Raw genomic sequence first — 18,061 nt, 5'->3', positions numbered from 1 at the left:
GTCTCACTCTGTCGCCCAGGCTGGAGTGCAGTGGCTTGATCTTGGCTCACTGCAACCTCGGCCTCCTGGGTTCAAGCAATTCTCCTGCCTCAGCCTCCCGAGTAGCTGGGATTACAGGCATGCGCCACCAGGCCTGGCTGACTAATTTTTGTATTTTTAGTAGAGACGGGGTTTCACCATGCTAGCCAGGCTGGTCTCGAACTCCTGGCCTGGTGACCCATCCACCTCGGCCTCCCAAAGTGCTGGGATTACAGGTGTGGGCGACTGTGCCCAAATCTAATTATTTTTATAGTGATTACTTATATTTGAATTGCCTGTTGTCATATTTTTATTTCATAATGTCTTGTCATTTTGCCTAATTCTGGATAGTCTACCTTTTTAAAAAATTGGTGCTGAAATACTACAAAAATAACTCTACTATGATTAAAGTCTTTTAATGAAAAAGAAGTCCTATTAAGTCTAGAAACCTTGAAATTATCCTTAAATATTATTTTCTTTCTTTCATCTTCTATATCCAAATTCATTCTCTCATTCTGTTTTTTTTCTCTTTTTTTTTTTTTTTTTTTTAGAGATAGGGCTCACTGTTGTCCATGAGTGCAGTGGTGCGGTCATAGCTCACTACAGCCTGCAACTTCTGCATCCAAGTGTTCCTCCCACTTCAGTCTCCCGAGTAGCTAGGACTAAAAGCACACTATCACCATGCCTGGCTAATTAAAAAAAAAAAAAAAAATTTCTTATAGAAGCAGAGGTCTCACTATGTTACCAAGGCTGGTCTTGAACTCAGATTATCTTGGCCTCAAATTATCCTCTCAGCATTTCAAAGTGCTGAGATTACAGGTGTGAGCCACCATGCCCAGCATACTATTGCTTTTGAAAGTTTTTTCTACAGGGCTTGATGCCATGGCTCATGCCTGTAATGCTAGCACTTTGGGAGGCCAAGGGGGGCAGATTGTTTGGGCCAGGAGTTTGAGACCTGCCTGGCCAACATAGTGAAACCCCTTTCCTACAAAAAAATACAAAAAAATTGCCAGGCATAGTGTCTGTATTCCCAGCTACTGGGGAGGCTGAGGTGGGAGAATCACCTGAGCCAGGGGAGGTTGAGGATGCAGTGGGCTGTGATCATGTCACTACGTACCAGCCTGGGTGACAGAGTGAGATGTCTATTTCAAAAAAAATAAATAAAATTATCTCCACAGAATCTTCTATTGAACTTACCTTTTATCGTCTTTTTCAAATTTTTTTTAAATTTAGCTACTATCATAGAGACCTAGTTATTCCCAATTAATTTATAAGTTTTGCCTTGCCAATGAGATTTTAAATTCTTTTTCTAAGGACATAATTGGGATGCAGTAAGAACTTTTAGTTGAACCACATGACTATGTGCTCATGACTGCGCTTGTGAATGAGTGAACAGCTGAGTGTTTACTATGTGCATTTCTTTTTTTTTTTTTTTTTTTTTGAGACAGGGTCTTACTCTGTCACCCAGGCTGGAGAGCAGTTGGCATAATCATGGCTTACTGTAACCTCAAACTCTCATGTTCAAATGCTCCTCCTGCTTCAGCCTCCCAGGTAGTTGGAACTACAGGCACATGCCTGTATATACTATATCCAGCTAATTTTTTTGTATTTTTTGTAGAGATGGGGAACCGCCGTGTTGTCCAGGCTGGCCTTGAACTCCTGGCTTCAAATGGTCCTTCTGCTTTGGCCTTCTAAAGTGCTGGGATTATAGGCATGAGCCACCACACCCAGCCACTATGTACATTTCTGCTGTATATCTGAGGATGAGATGATACATATATACATAGTCACACAAATATATATGATATATATGTAATATATTTGTGTGACTGTGTATGCACATATGTGTATGTGTGTATATATGTATATATATGCATATCTAGTGCATGTCTGCTATTGTGCTGAATACAGACAAATGAGCAGCCTTAAACAGTTAAATGCCTTCCTAATGTGGAATTAGTATGTCCTGATTAGTCCCTTGAAATTATTATTAGGTTTTTTTTCCCTTTAAATTAAATAAATATTTTTGACATCTGCTTTGCTGTTCTTTCTAAATATTCAGATGACCTCTGTATTATTTTCTCCTTTGGGGTTCAGAATGTTGAAAATAGACCATCTAGTCTTCTTACTTCAATTTTCCCCTTCCTGTTCTGCATATCTTTCCTGCTGGGAGCATCACCATCATGCCTTACCCCCAGACCTATACATTTAGAGGAGCTTAGTGGTTTCCCTGTTCTCTCAGATCTATTTTACTACTATACTGCACTACATTTTGTTTTTATCATTTTCCCTAATAAGCAATGTTATATTAAAAATAATTTAAGTTCACTCTGGAGATTCACTTGAGTACAAATGTGTTTCTTTAAAAAGGATTTATGTATTTCTCAAGTTTGAGAAACTTTATAGTACTACATTTCATCAATTATAAGGCTTTTTTTTTCACATAACATTTCAGAATATAGGATACATCTTAAAGATGATGGTGTTATAGTTTTAAGTGGTGGTGTTTTTTCTTTCTTAGCGATCTGTAAAATAATACTGATGGTGTCTTTAATTCAATGCAATAATGACCAATCATATGACATAGCTGCCTAAGAACAGGAACTTTGTCTGTAGCTAAAACATGAAATCTATGTATCATTTTTACCCAAAACAATAATGAGGTATCTGGTTATCCATAGCAGTTTTCTGTTAATCCATCATACATATTAAAAATATACAATTTCTCTCCTTTGTTACCTTAAGTTGAAAACAGTCAACAGTGATAATAAACATACTACAAAGAATAAACTGCTGAAGAAATGCCAAAACAAAATAAAGAAGGTTTTGTGTTTATAGTGTATGCTTTCTATGGGGGAATTGAGTAAATGTTGTAACACAAAGTTCATGAATCTTCTTGCCTATCTTTAACTTTACATTATCTAATGGTGGTCTAATAGTTTGACCTATAATTTTTTAAAAAATGGTTTAATTTTCAGGTCTTAACTGTTCAGGATCTTGTCGATTTTTCCCCTGTTTATCGATGTTTACACATTTATTCTGTTTTGGTAAGTATGTTTTATATTTATGTATATATAGCTTTATATTATTTAAAAGGCATGTATGTATTTTAGGCCTTAAAAATTGATCATATGTGTAAATCTTCACATAATTATTTGTGAAATATCCACTGTGTATAAGGCACTTACATTTTTTGTTTACTTATCATAGTGTAATTTCAAGTGATATACGATTTCATGTATATTTTAAGAACCTTGTAATAGTATACTTCCATTTCTCCCTATTGCCTTTGTGCTGTTGTTGCATCACAGTTCTTATAAGTTACTTCTACATGTGGATTCCATACTACATTGCTCTTATTTTTTATTTAATATTCCTTTTTAAAAATAACTGCTTTATTGAGATCTAATTCACATACCAAAAACTTACACTTTTAGAGTATACAATTCAGTGGTTTTAGCATATTCACAAGGATGTGCAACCATTACCACTACCTAATTCCAGAAATACCCATTACCGACCCCTCCAACCACCCCCAAAACACCAAAAATGTGTATCTGGCTGTTATTAGGTGGTGTGTTCTATAGCTATCTGTTAGATGTAGTTGGTTTATAGGGTTGTTCATGTCTTTTACTTCCTTGTTGGTATTCTGCCTATTCTGTTATTGAAAGTAGAAGTATTGGAGTCTTCAACTATAATTGTTGAATTGTCCATTTTTTCTTTCAGTTTTGCCAGTTTTTTATTCATGTATTTTTAGGGCCTTGTTGGCAGGTGAATTATGTTTATAATTGTTATGTCTTCCTGATGGATTGACCTTTTTTTAAAAAATCATAAAATATCTTTCTTCATAATATTTTTTATCTTAAGGTCTGTTTGGCTTTAATTAGTATAGCCACTCCAGCTTTGTTTTGAGCACTATTGGCATAGCATGTTTTTCCCCATCCTTTTACTTTAATCTCTTTGTATCTTTGAATCTAAAGTATGTCACCAGTAGGTAACACATAGTTCAGTGTGTTTTTTTAAATCCAGTCTGCTGATCTCTGCCTTTCAATTGGAGTGTTTAGTTCACTTACATTTAATGTAATTACTGACAAGGTAGGATTTATGTCTGCTGTGATATTCACCATTTGTTTTAACATGTCTTATATCTTTTTTGTTCCTCTATTCCTCCATTGGTACTCTCTTGTGCATTAAATAGATATTTTCTTATGTACCATTTCGTTTCCTTTGTCATTTCCTTTGTTTTTTTGTTTTTGTTTTTGTTTTTTTTTTTTTGGTGATGGAGTTTTGCTGTTGTTGCCCACGGTGGAGTGCAATGGCATGATCTCAGATCACTGCAACCTCCGCCTCCTGGGTTCAAGTGATTTTCCTGCCTCAGCCTCCCAAGTAGCTGGGTTTACAGGCACCCGCCACCACGGCCAGCTAATTTTTTGTATTTTTTTTAGTAGAGATGGGGTTTCACCTTGTTGGCCAGGCTGATCTTGAACTCCTGACTTTAGGTGATCCACCCATCTCGGCCTCCCAAAGTGCTGGGATTACAGGTGTGAGCCACCGAGCCCAGCCTATTTTCTTAGTATTAGCCCTGAGGATTGCAATTAACATCTTACTTTAAAACAATTTAGTTAGATTAATACCCTTTTCTTTGTGCTATTGTTTTCTTTCTTTCTTTTTTTTTTTTTTTGAGACAGGGTCTTGCTCTGTCACCCAAGATGGAGTGCAGTGGCGTGATCACAGCTCACTGCAGCCTTGACCCCTTTGGACTCAAGTGATTCTTCCACTTGAGCCTCCCAAGTACCTAGGACTACAGGCTCATGCCACCATGCTTGGCTAATTTTTGTATTTTTTGTAGAGGTGGAGTTTACAGTATGGTCTTACTGTTTTATGCTGTAAATTTAATAAACTTTCATTAGCACAATGACTTCTGGCTGGTATATATAACCAAAAATTATTTGGTAAAGCTAATTTCTTTCTTTTTTTTTTGAGACAGAGTCTTGCTGTGTTGCCCAGGCTGGAATGCAGTGTCGTCATCTTGGCTTACTGCAACCTGCGCCTCCTGGGTTCAAGCGATTCTACTGCCTTAGCCTCCCAAGTAGCTGGGATTACAGGCGCCTACCACCATGCCTGAGTAATTTTTGTCTTTTTAATAGAGGCGGGGTTTCTCCATGTTGGCTAGCCTGGTCTCGAACTCCTGACCTCAGGTGATTCCCCACACCTCAGCCTCCCAAAGTGCTGGGATTACAGGCATGAGCCACCGTGGCTGGCCGCTAATTTCTTATTATTGTTACAACTCTTCCTCCTTCTACTCGTTATTCCAGTTCTGCCATTTCCCAGCATTATAGCATTGGGAAAATTACTTCCCTTATTTGAGTTCCTCATTTGCAAAATATGGTTAACAATTTCTAAGGCTATGTTGGGTATTAGAGTCAATATAAATAATAAAAGTGCTTGATATAGGGCCTGGTATAAAATATCAGGCAGTAAATGTTAAAGGGGTTATTATAAAAGGGTTACATTAATATGTATGCTTTCAAGGACTGTTGACTGTAAGTCTACTTTAGCCAAAAAAGCTCTATGTCCCAAATCCTAAGGTATCCTACTCTATTTGATCAAATATGAGTATTCCATGAAAGGAAAATAGGTGTAATGTCAAAAAAAGGGATTCTCTTTGGAAAATGCTGCACACAATATTCACAATATAGCTTATCATAGCTTATCATTTTTCAGACTTTGAGAAGTCCTAAGAGCTTCTCTGACTTTACTTAGCTGGCCGTGTCCTAAACTTTGAGTATAGGGATCATTTTTCTTAGAATACTGAATATTGAATGAGTTAATTTCCTAATTATCTGATGAATACCAAATATAGTGTGCGAATTGCTGCCCTAGAAGTTTTTAAGGGTATATGAAAGCTTTCCAAGGGGCCCTGGCCTAGAAACTTTTGGGAAATAAATTTTAGGTCCACGGCTTTCTTTCTAAAAATGATCTGTTTGGGAAGCCCAACCTGTCTTCAAAATAGTTCTTCTCTTACTATTGGTGCTCTGCTCAGATTCCCTTGGGTCCCTTTTCAGCTAGAAGCTACCCCACATCAGATTACCAGGGTTGAGATTAATAAGTTATGGTGTGTGGATATGGTGTTTGAAAGCCTAGCTTCCTTGCCTAGATTAGGACAACACTGAGGTATAACTTCTGCTCTGAAGTTGCAGTGTGGAATCAGGCACACAATTTTTTGCCTTAGGTGGTACCCTTGGTTGTCTTCCTCTTGTTCCTTTTACTTTCTTCACTTCTTGAACAGTTTCCTTCTTGAACATTTCTTTAGTTTGTCATTGATCTCAGATTCTGTTCCTAGGAGAGCTACCTAAGATAGTGACCATATTAGTTACCAATTGCTGCATAACACACTGCCTTCAAACAACAAACATTATTATTTCACAGGATTAGCAGTCAGGGAGTGGCTTAGCTGGCTGGTTCTGGCTACAGGTCTCTTATGAGATTCTAGTCAATATGTCATGAGGACTACTGTCATCTGAAGGCTTAACAGGGGCTGGAGGATTTGCCTCTATGATGGCTGTTGGTAGAAGGCCTCAGTTCCTTGCCACATGGGGTGTCTACCAGGCTGCCTGAAAGTCCTCATGACATGGCAGCTGGCTTCCCCCAGAGTGAGTCATCCAGGAGAGAAACCAAGGTGGAAGCCATCATTCCTTTTATAACACAATCTCAGAAGTGACATACCATTCTTTCTGCTTTATCCTATTCGTCACATAGATTAACTCAGGTGCATTGTGGGAGGGGACAACACAAGGGTATAAATACCGTGAGGTGGGGATCTTTGGAGGCCATTTTGAAGGCTACCACATTTACTTTATAAATGAAAATCATACCCTTCACTACTTCAGTACTACCTTCAGCACCTTCAGTACTACCATGGTGCATTGTCTTGAGGTGTAAAAACTTCCAGGGTGCCAAATAAAGGAGAAGTCTCCTTTAATTATTAATCAAGGAACTGTATTAGGAGTTCCTTCCTGTCCATTTTTGCATAAATTTCTGTTAAGGGTAAATCATGTTAGAAACAGTATATTTTGTCCTGTGGTAGGATATTCTGAATTTAGATATGTAGTAGGGAGTAATGACATAGGTAGGAATAACGATAGTTTCCTTTTAATGACCTGTTCTTTTTCCCCCTAGCTATTGACAACAAGTATATTGCTTTTAAGAGAGAGTCCCTGTGAGAGTACAGCAAAGAGAACACAGAGAATTTTGATTGCTAAAACTATGTCCTGTGTGTTTAAATGTAAACAATGATTTTGGCTAATCTTAATACTCTTTGTTAGGATGTATCATTTGCTGTAAAGAAAAACACCTTTAAACAGCCAAATGATATGGGTTAGTAAAGCTGTATCTTTTAAACATAAATGGAGTGTTTTCCGGGGCTGCCAAAAATTTTAAGTTACACTGGCTAACCTTATTTTTTCATATTCATATACATTATGATTCGATAAAGTGGGTAAAGCTGTTTAGCTGTCATAAGTCTAAGTTCAATTGTTTAATGTTTTTTACTTCATATTTAAAGTAAACCCTGGCTATTCATTTTTAGCAGCATATACCGTTCTCTTTTTTTAAACACCCAGAAAAAAGATGGTCATCATGTCTAATGAAATTAATGGAGTTATGCCTGATTTTATTGTTTGATTTATTGATTAGTAGGGGTGCATTTTATTTATGTATTTTTATTTATTTTAGTAGCTTTAGGGGTACAAGTGATTTTTGGTTATGTGGATGAATTGTATAGTAATGAAGTCTAGGCTTTTAGTGTACTTGTCACCTGAATAGTGTACATTGTACCCAATAGGTGACTTTTTTCATCCTTCACCCCACTTCTGAATCTCCAATGTTCATTATACCACTCCACATGCCCCTGTATACCCATAGCTTAGCTCCCACTGACAAGTGAGAATATGTGGTATTTGGTTTTCCGTTCCTGAGTTCCATCACTTAGGATAATGGTCTCTAGTTCCATCCAGGTTGCTCCAAAAAATATTATTTTATTCTTTTTTATATCCCTGATTTTTATACTGGGTTGTATTTAATTATTTCCAAAAGTTGAACAACAGTTTTATGTATGTCCACATGTTAAAGGAAGGCATGTAGTATTGTTTATTATGCTTCTTACTTCAGAAAAGCTTAGAATTTTAGTTGTATATTATTGCATTATTGTAAAGTAATGAGAAACAGAATAAGTAATGAGAAACTGATTTATTATCTTGATTTAAAGGTGTGTGAATTCACAAAACAAGCACACTGGGTTTAAATAATATAGACTGCTTTTTGTAATTCCATAAATTTTTTTTTTTAAGACAGAGTCGTGCTCTGTTGTCGCGGCCGGAGTGCAGTGGTGTGATTTTGGCTCACTGCAACCTCTGCCTCCAAGGTTCAAGCAATTATCATGCCTCAGTCTCCCAAGTAGCTGGGATTACAGGTGTGTGTTACCACGTATAGCTAATTTTTGTATTTTTAGTAAAAACAGAGTTTCACCATGTTGACCAGGTTGGTCTCGAACTCCTGGCTTCAAGTGATCCATCCTCCTCGGCCTCCCAAAGTGCTGGGATTACAGGCGTAAGCCAATGCACCTGGCGTTGGTGATATTATGGTGTAAACCCATAATTTCTCAGTGGTTTTCATGATGTAATTTTTTTGTTGTTTGTTTGTTTGTTTTGTTTAAGAGATGGGGTCTCGCTGTTGTCCAGCCTGGAGTGCAGTGGTGAGATTATAGCTCACTGCTGCTTTGAATTCCTGGGTTCAAGTGATCCTCCTGCCTCAGCCTCCCGAGTAGCTGGGACTACAGGTGCATGCCACTATGCCTGGCTAATTAAAAAAAAATTGTTTATTAAAGAGACACCCTAACATGTTGCCCAGGCTGATCGTGAACTCCTGGCCTCGAGCAATCCTCTGATTTCAGCCTCATCTTTACTTTTTTTGAAGTGAAACTTGGAGTCAGACTTTTCTTGAGAGACACTTAGTACAGTTTGACTTCTTAGTTTGATCATGTGGACTGGCTTTGCTAATTAGATTTTAGGTTTTAGGGTGGACTTTTAAAAAAAAAAAATCAAATGCCCTAAGTCTGCAGGTCAGAATTTGAACCAGAAAGTGTGTTATTAAGGGGAAAAAAAAGTCTCACTCATTCTATTAAGATATTTATTTCCGATAAAAATGTACTTTTGCGTTTACTCATTATCAAAATGTATGATATACTTAGGCCGTTTGCATCAGTTAAGTACTGATTATGATAATTTCACCCAGAAGAAAAAAAGCCCACCATAACACCTAAAGCCTTATAATCTCAAAGATAAGAGTAAAACATATCATATTAGACAATGTTTTTTAAAATTAAGTTAGAATAAATTCTGTAAGGATAATGGACTGGAAATAAGAGTTCAAAAAGAAAAATGTAGACTTTCTAAATGTTAAGGAATAATGTGTTCATGTATCTCTCTATATTTATATGTTTTATATTTTTTTAGATATGGGGTTTCATGGTAAAAAGGAATCTGAGGAGAAAAGAAAAATGAAAAAAAAAAAAAAGAAAAAAGAGATGAGGGCTCACTCTGTTGCCTCAACTGGAGTGCAGTGGTATGATCATACCTCACTGTAGCCTTGAACTCCCGAACTCAAACAATCCTCTTGTCTCAGCCTCTTGAGTAGTTGGGATTACAGGCACGTACCACCATGCCTTGCTAATTTTTAAATTTTTTGTAGAGATGGAGTCTCACCATGTTGCCTAGGTTGGTCCCAAACTCCTGGCCTCAAGTGATCCTCCTGCTTTTGCTTCCCAAGTTGCGGGAATTAAAGCGTGAGCTACTGTGCCTGGCCCCATATTTTTTTAAATGAGTGATGGCTGGATATGTTTAAATGAGGATTTAGCAGTTTTATTTTAAATTCCATTTTATCTTTAAATGCATTATATCCTCTGCATTTATTTAAAATTATGGTGAAAAAATTAGTTACCATATTAAAACTGTGTGAGGGACATTATAGCTTATTGAAATTATTTTAATTGTTTGCGTATAAAATAATTGGGAAAAGTTTCGTATAGGATACCTAGGTAAAAATATTTTCTGCATTTTAAGTTTACTTTAGACAGCACTAAGAAAAGACGTGTTTTTTGTAGCTACTGAAGTATGAAGAAAATAAAATCAGACTTTTTTGCAGTGAAAATGTGGCTTTTGACATTTTTTTTCCTGTAGTTAGTTTTTTTTTTTACTTTGGAGCCTTAGATGATTAGGGAAATGATTCTCAACCTTTCCATCTGATGTTGGATGGTTTCTCTTTAAGCAGTGAAGAAGACAGAGGGGATTGATGTATAGTAATTAATTTATTTTTTCAGTTATTCACTTAGCTAATATTTATTGAGTGCCTTCTGCATGCCAAGCATTCTTCTAAGTGGTAAGGATACAGTGATGAGCTAGATGGAATGTGGACCGTGTTCTAATAGAGTCAGGTAGTAAAGATAGATCTCTGTTGTTGGATAATGTAGCTGCTAGCTATATGTAGTTACTAAAATAATTAAAATTTAAATGTAAAAGTCAATGTCTCATTAGATTGGCCACATTTCAAATGCTCTATAGCCACATGTGACTAGTGGGCTACCATTTTAGACAGCGCAGACATAGAAAACGTTCATCATCATAGGGAGTTCCACTGGACAGCACTGAGATAGACTAACCAAGAAATTATAGCATGGTGTAAGTGCTACGATAGGGAAGTACAGATTGCTATGAGAGAACAGAAAATAACAAGCCTTCAGAAGTTAGGGAAAGCTTTCTAAAGGAAGTGATATCTCTGGTGAGTCCTGAAGGATGAGTAAAAAATCATATGGGAAAAGGAAACTGGGAAACTTATTTCAGAAATAGCCTGCACAAAAGCCTGGAAGTGAAAAGAGAGCAGTATATGGATATATTGAGAGTGAAAGAGTAGCAAGAGATGAGGCAGGAGCTTGTATAACATGCCCATGTTACACGTAGGGCCTTGTATAACGTGCTCAGAAGTTTAGGCTTTGAAGCTAATCTTTCACTGGGCTTCCCTCACTGATAGCCATATTTTGGTTTGGTCAATCAAAAATCTATGAAGCCTAAGTAATAAGTTTGGTAGGTGTCAAATTGTTTAAACATAACTTTATTCTTCCTAATAGTCATGATACAAAAAAATTACTATCTTTAAACTATAATGGCAAAACTTATTCTTGACATTCTGTATGAAATGCTATTAAACATTTACATTCTAGTTAGAAAATTTAAAGTGACTCTTGGGGGTAAAGAAGTATCTGTTTTAGTTGTGTGTGTGTATGTGTATTTTTCATTACTCTGCTGATTTTATTTTAGGGTGATGAGGAAACATTTGAAAACTATTATCGAAAACAAAGAAAGAAACAAGCAAGACTGGTATTGCAACCCCAGTCGAATATGGTAAGTATGCGATATTTTGAATTGGTTATGTTGTCACTTTTTATCCCCTTATCCTGTTTTAATTTCTTCAGAGCATGTATCACTGTTCATTCAACTACAAATATTTATTGAACACCTGCCATTTCCAAACATTGGTTTAGGTGCTAAGGGTACAGCAGTGAGCCAAATAGATAAGTCCCTTCTCTCATGAGCTTACATTCTATTAGGAAAGACAGCGAATTTAAAAAAAAAAAAAGGACCAACAAGAAATATATAAAATATCAGGGAATGATAATTAGTTTCTGACAATATAGTAGATTATGTACCTTGATTAATTGTCCCACTGAAAATACAACTGAAGATGCTGGATAGACATTTAAAACAAACAAACAAAAAGACCAGAAACTAAGTGAATAAGGAACTGTTCTATATATTGGTTGTGGTGATAGTTACATTAGTAGATGTGTTTGTAAAACTCATAGAAACTGAATATTAAAGAGTTTTATTGTATGTGACTAATACCTCAATACATCTGACTATAAAACAATCAAAACAGGAAAACCCAAATGAAGGCAGAAACGCAGATAGGTTTAATGAAACACTGAATATAGCTTTTATCCTAGGAGCATCTGCTGAGTAGGAAAGCATGAGTTTTGAGGACATTGGGTACAGAGGGCTAAGCCCAGAGCCCACCCAAAGTTGGAGTCTAATAAGAGATTGTCTCCCTTGTAAAGCTGAGACTCCAAAGGATTTAAAGCCCCGTTATTAGGATGAGCTAGAGATAAAACCATCTAAAAATCCTTCTGTTCCCTCTGGCGAATACTGTAAGGAAAATTACCTATCTCAAATCTTAGTGCTGAGTGAACGAGAGAAAAAATCTTTCTGAGAATTCATAACAAGCAGTTTGTTACCACTTGTGTTTGCAACCCAAATTCATCATACATGGATAGTCAAAGACATCTCAAGCTCAACATTTAAAGTATTTCCATCCTGATACTATCTTTAAGTGCCTGGCAGAAGCAAATACAGATCTCTGCACCTTCATTCCAGAGTTAAACTGAGCAATTCACAGTGAGAAATAATTACCAAACGAGTGAGAATCATAAGAAATATTAACAACATGGCCGGGCGCGGTGGCTCACGCTTGTAATCCTAGCACTTTGGGAGGCCGAGGCGGGCGGATCACGAGGTCAAGAGATTGAGACCACGGTGAAACCCCGTCTCTACTAAAAATACAAAAAAAAAATTAGCCGGGCGTGGTGGCGGGCGCCTGTAGTCCCAGCTACTTGGAGAGGCTGAGGCAGGAGAATGGCGTGAACCCAGGAGGCGGAGCTTGCAGTGAGCCGAGATCGCGCCACGGCACTCCAGCCTGGGTGACAGAGCGAGACGCCGTCTCAAAAAAAAAAAAAAAAAAAAAAAGAAATATTAACAACAAAAATAGATTCTGAAAGACTTGATGTTTGAATTATTAGCCATAGAGTATATAATAGTGCTACTTAGTATATTTAAAGAAATAAAAGCCAAGCTTGCTAATATAAATAGGGAACAGAAACTATAAAGAATGACCAAATAGATATGAAGAAATATCAGGTAGAATATCTAGAAATTAAATACATATTAACTGAAGTTAAAAATATTTTCAATAGGTTTAACAGTTGATGAATTCTCTCTTAGTTAATCTGAAGAAACTATATGGAAGTAAGCATCACAAAGAGACAGAAGGAAAAATTACTGAAGTGAGACATGAGGGATACAGAGAAGTCTAATATATATCTAATTGGAGTTTCAGAAAGAGGATAGAGCAAATGAGACTGAAGAATATTTGATGCCATATGGCTGAGAATTTTCTGGGACAGATGAGAATAGAAATCCACAGAGTCAAGTCCAAGGAATCTCAGATACCTTAAATAAAAAGAAACACACTCTTAGAAACCTTATAATTAAATTGCAGAACACCAAACATAAAGAGGAATAGAAGACCTGAAAACTATTATCAGCTATCTTGATCTGATCGACATTTATTGAATACTCCACTCCAGATGGAAGAATACACACGCTTTACATGTGCACATGGAAGATTCACCAATATCATATTCTGGGCCATGAAACAAACATCAGCAAATATAAAAAGCTGGGCTGGGTGCAGTGGCTCACGCCTGTAATCCCAGCACTTTGGGAGGCTGAGGCAGGTGGATCACCTAAGGTCAAGAGTTTGAGACCAGCCTGGCCAACATGGTGAAACCCCATCTCTGCTAAAAATACAAAAATTAGCCAGGTGTAGTGGTGCGTCCTTGTAATCCCAGCTGCTCGGGAGGCTGTGGCAGGAGAATCACTTGAACCCGGGAGGCGGGGGTTGCAGTGAGCTGACATCACACCATTGCACTCCAGCCTGGGCGACAAGAGTGAGACTCTGTCTCAAAAAATAATAATAATAAAATAATAAATAAATAGAAAAAGCTTGAAATCATACAAAGTCTATCCTCTGACTGCAAGAGAATTAAATTATCCATATGCAAAAAATGAATATTGACTCACCTCTTTCAACAATTCAAGTGGATCATGGTCCTAAATGTAAGAGTTAAAATTGTAAACTTTTAGGAAAAAACAAAGGATAAAATCTTTATTACCTTGGGTTCTACAATATTCTACAACGTATTTACAGTATTTTCCTATGTGAGATACATAAAGCATGAGCTACAAAAGAAAAAAATAGATGATTTGAACATCAAAATCTAAAACTTCTGCTTTTCAAAAGATGTTGTTAAGAAAATGAAAAGGCTGGCTCATGCCTGTAATCCAGCACTTTGGGAGGCCAAGGCGGGCGGATCATGAGGTCAAGAGATCGAGACCGTCCTAGAAAACGTGGTGAAACCCCGTCTCTACTAAAAATACAAAAATTAGCTGGGCGTGGTGGTGTGTGCCTGTAGTCCCAGCTACTAGGGAGGCTGAGGCAGGAGAATCGCTTGAACCTGGGAGGTGGAGGTTGCAGTGAGCTGAGATCGTGCCATTGCACTCCAGCCTGGCGACAGAGCAAGACTCCGTCTCAGGAAAAAAAAAAAAAAAAAAAAGGAAAGGAAAAGGCAAGATACGGACTTGGAGAAAATATTTGCAGAACTCATGTCTAAAAAGGGGCTTTATCCAGAATATGTAAAGAACTTGTCCTGTAATCCCAGCACTTTGGGAGGCTGAGGCGGGCGGATCACGAGGTCAGGAGATCGAGACCATCCTGGCTAACACAGTGAAACCCCGTCTCTACTAAAAATACAAAAAATTAGCCGGGCGAGATATATCGGAGGTGAGGCAGAGAGTGGGTGAACCGGGGGAGCCTGCATGAGCGGCCCTGATCCAGCCTGGGGACAGGAGATCTGTCTCAAAAAAAAAAAAAAAAAAAAAATTGTATAACTCAGTAATTGAAGACAGATAAACCAATTTAAAAATGGACAAAAGATAGTGTAGTACTGAGTTTACTAGAATAAACAGAAAATAGAACAGAATAGATGATTGAGAAACAAATTTAAGTGTATATAAGAACAACTGTCAGGCTATTTTTTTTAGTTGACATATAATAATTGTACATATCTATGGGACATAGAGTGATATTTTGATACATATATAATGTGTAATGATCAAATGAGAGTAATTAGCATATTCATTGTGAGAAAACTATACTGAACATCTTCTCACGTGCTTATTTGCCATCAGTTTATCTTTGGTAAAATGTCTATTCAAATCTTTTGTCCATTCTCCATCCAGCTTTGTTCCTGGAGCGTGGAATGGACAAAAGATTTGAATAGACATTTTACCAAAGATAAACTGATGGCAAATAAGCACATGAGAAGATGCTCAGTATAATTTTTTCATCAGGGAAATGCAAATTAAAACCACAATAAGATAACACTGCAAACTTACTGGAATGACTAAAATTGAAAGGATTGATAATAGCAAGTGCTGGTGGGGATGTGAATCAAGTGGAACTCTCATACACTTCTGATAGATACAAAATTTTACTGCCACTTTGGAAAATGGTTTGGCAATTTGTTACAATGTTAAGCATAAGCAGTCCTGCTCCTAGGTATTTATCCATGAGAAATGAAAATGTATCTTTATACAGTGGCTCATATGTGAATGTTTGTAGTAGCTTTATTATAAACACCAAAAACTAGAGACATCTGAATGTCTGTGAACTAGTGAATAAATTGTGGTACATCCATGTGTATAAACAAATTATTGTACGTTTTATATAATGGAACTACTCGGCACTAAAAGGGAATTGATACATGCAGTGATATGGATGAATCTCAAAAGTATTATTCTAAGTGAAAAAAATTCATATACAATAAAGTTATATATAATATGAGTTATGTTATATGACATTTTTGAAAAGACAAAACTCTAGGACAGAATGGGATCAGTAGTGGCCAAGGGCTATGGGTTCGGCAGGATAATTCTCTGCAAAAGGGGAGGAGGGAACCTTCTGAGTGGAAATGTTGTATTTTTTTATTTTTCTGGTGGTTACACAACTGTCTACATTTGTCAAAACTCAGTGAACTCTACATGTAAAAAAGGGTTAATTTTATTATATGTAAATTATACCTCAATAAACTTAACTTTAGAAACAAACATAAACAGAAAATCTTAAAAGTACCCAAAGAGAAAAGAGGTTATTTTCAAGTAAACAAAACAATAAAATATTTTCAATTCTGAAAAAAGTAACTGTCAACTTAGGATTCTATATCCAGTGAAACAAGGGCAGAGATAGACATTTTCAGAGAAAGAAGAGCAGAGTTGGCCACTAAGACATGCTTACTAAGGAGATTCTAAGGATATGCTTCAAACAAAAGGAATGTGATGTCAAATGGAAGATGTGAGATGCAAGAAGGAATGAATAGCAAAAAAAGTATAAATATTTAGGTAAATCTAAAATGACTGTAGGAAATAATGTAAAATATTATGGACATTAAAACAACATAGAATTTTAATTTGTGCAGCAGCAATAAGAAAAAAATAAGATAGAATTAAAATACACAGCAATAACATAAACATCAGAATGAGATGGAAGTTAGTGAAATTAAACTATCCTACAGTCTGAAGCGTCCAGCAGAAGAGTAAAAACATTGACTAGTTTTAGAGTTTGGTTACTTAAGGATGTGTAATGTGATTTCCAGAGTAACTACTGAAGGAATAGAAACAGGGTATATACACTTTTATATAATACAGGGAAAGCTAGAATGATAAGAATAAAATTCTTGTTATTTGTGTGCTTTTGAGTTGATAAAAATGGTAATTCTAAACCTATTAAGCACTTGATAACATTGACTCAAAGTATTTAAAGCAAAACTGCCACAACTACAAGGAGAAATAGAAAAATCCACAAGTATAGTGAGTTTTAAAATATGTGTCAGTATCTTCTAAACCAAGTAGACATAACATCAGTAAGAATACAAAACATGCTTAATAGGCTTCATCTAATGGAATATATAGAATCCTATTTCAACAACTGTAGGAGCATATTCTTTTCAAGCACACATGGACCATTATTAAAAATTTGACTACATAGTATGCTATAAAGCAAGTATCAGGAAATATCAAGCATTTGGTGTCATGTAGACTATATTTTCCAATCACAGTATTTCTAAGCTAAAACGTATTAACAGTCCTTCCCCCAAAATACCTGAAGAAAACCCCAGATGTTTGACAATTTGATCACATTTATGAAATTTGCAAAACATAACATTTGAACTTAATTGAAATATGAAATATTTCATGTAATAAACTTTTTATGAATGAAAGTCAAATGATCAAATATTTTTCTATATGCCTTTTGTTAAAATTATAAACAATAGGCAATCATAAAACCATAAAAGGTTTTAACAGAAGATATAATCTGATTACTATTTGAAAAATATCATTCTGGCAGCTATATAGAGAATAGACTGTAGGGGACAGGCTGGAAGTTGGGGAGACTATGTAGGAGGATGGTATAATACATTAGTCAAAGTAGAGGTGATGACAGCTTTGACTAGTCTGCTGAGAAGGGGGTTCTGAAATCATATTTCCTTTTTAACTTGTTTATCTCCTTTCAAATGTACGTTCCATGAGAGTAAGGACTTTTTGTTATTTACAAATAAATCCTTCATACCTAAAAATGTATGTGGCATATAGTAGGCTCTCAATAAATATTTGTTAATGAAGTTGTAGTGACTTGGAACTTACCTTTATGTTACCGGTATTTATTGGTTTAAATTGATTTTTATTTTTCATTTTAAGCATGAAACAGTTGATGGCTATAGAAGATATTTCACTCAAATTGTAGGGTATGTATCTAATATGGAAATAACTATTATTAATTTTATATTATGTTAAATGCCAGAAATACTTATTTTCTATTTGGGTTTTTTTTTTTTTAACACATGCTTTGGTAATCACTGTTTTTAGGTTCTTTGTGGTAGAAGATCACATTTTACATGTGACCCAAGGATTAGTAACCAGGGCATACACTGATGAACTTTGGAACATGGCCCTCTCAAAGATAATTGCTGTCCTTAGAGCTCATTCAGTAAGTCAGACAATTTATATTACTAAAATTTTAATTCAGTTACTTCAGGAACTTC

General features: G+C 36.1%; 1 protein-coding gene across 8 annotated transcripts in view; it reads left to right on the top strand.

Annotated features, from left to right (window-relative positions):
* EXOC6 (exocyst complex component 6) overlaps nucleotides 1-18,061 on the top strand; it is a 297,299-nt gene that overhangs the window by 152,178 nt on the left and 127,060 nt on the right. For all 8 annotated transcript variants that reach the window (XR_009212754.1, XR_009212755.1, XM_058436204.1 and 5 more), the window contains 4 exons: nucleotides 2,997-3,065; nucleotides 11,388-11,471; nucleotides 17,718-17,764; nucleotides 17,886-18,006. Coding sequence is in view for 6 of the 8 variants with exons in the window: in XM_058436204.1 (XP_058292187.1) it covers nucleotides 2,997-3,065; nucleotides 11,388-11,471; nucleotides 17,718-17,764; nucleotides 17,886-18,006 (321 nt within the window). In the remaining 2 variants the exon portion in view is untranslated. The remainder of the gene's footprint in view (nucleotides 1-2,996; nucleotides 3,066-11,387; nucleotides 11,472-17,717; nucleotides 17,765-17,885; nucleotides 18,007-18,061) is intronic.

The sequence above is a fragment of the Hylobates moloch genome, unplaced genomic scaffold (genome assembly GCF_009828535.3).
Source record: "Hylobates moloch isolate HMO894 unplaced genomic scaffold, HMol_V3 SCAFFOLD_3, whole genome shotgun sequence".
In the NCBI taxonomy this organism is placed as follows: Eukaryota; Metazoa; Chordata; class Mammalia; order Primates; family Hylobatidae; genus Hylobates; species Hylobates moloch.
Note: the sequence above shows the minus strand (reverse complement) of the source record. Positions and strands in the feature narration are given on the sequence as shown.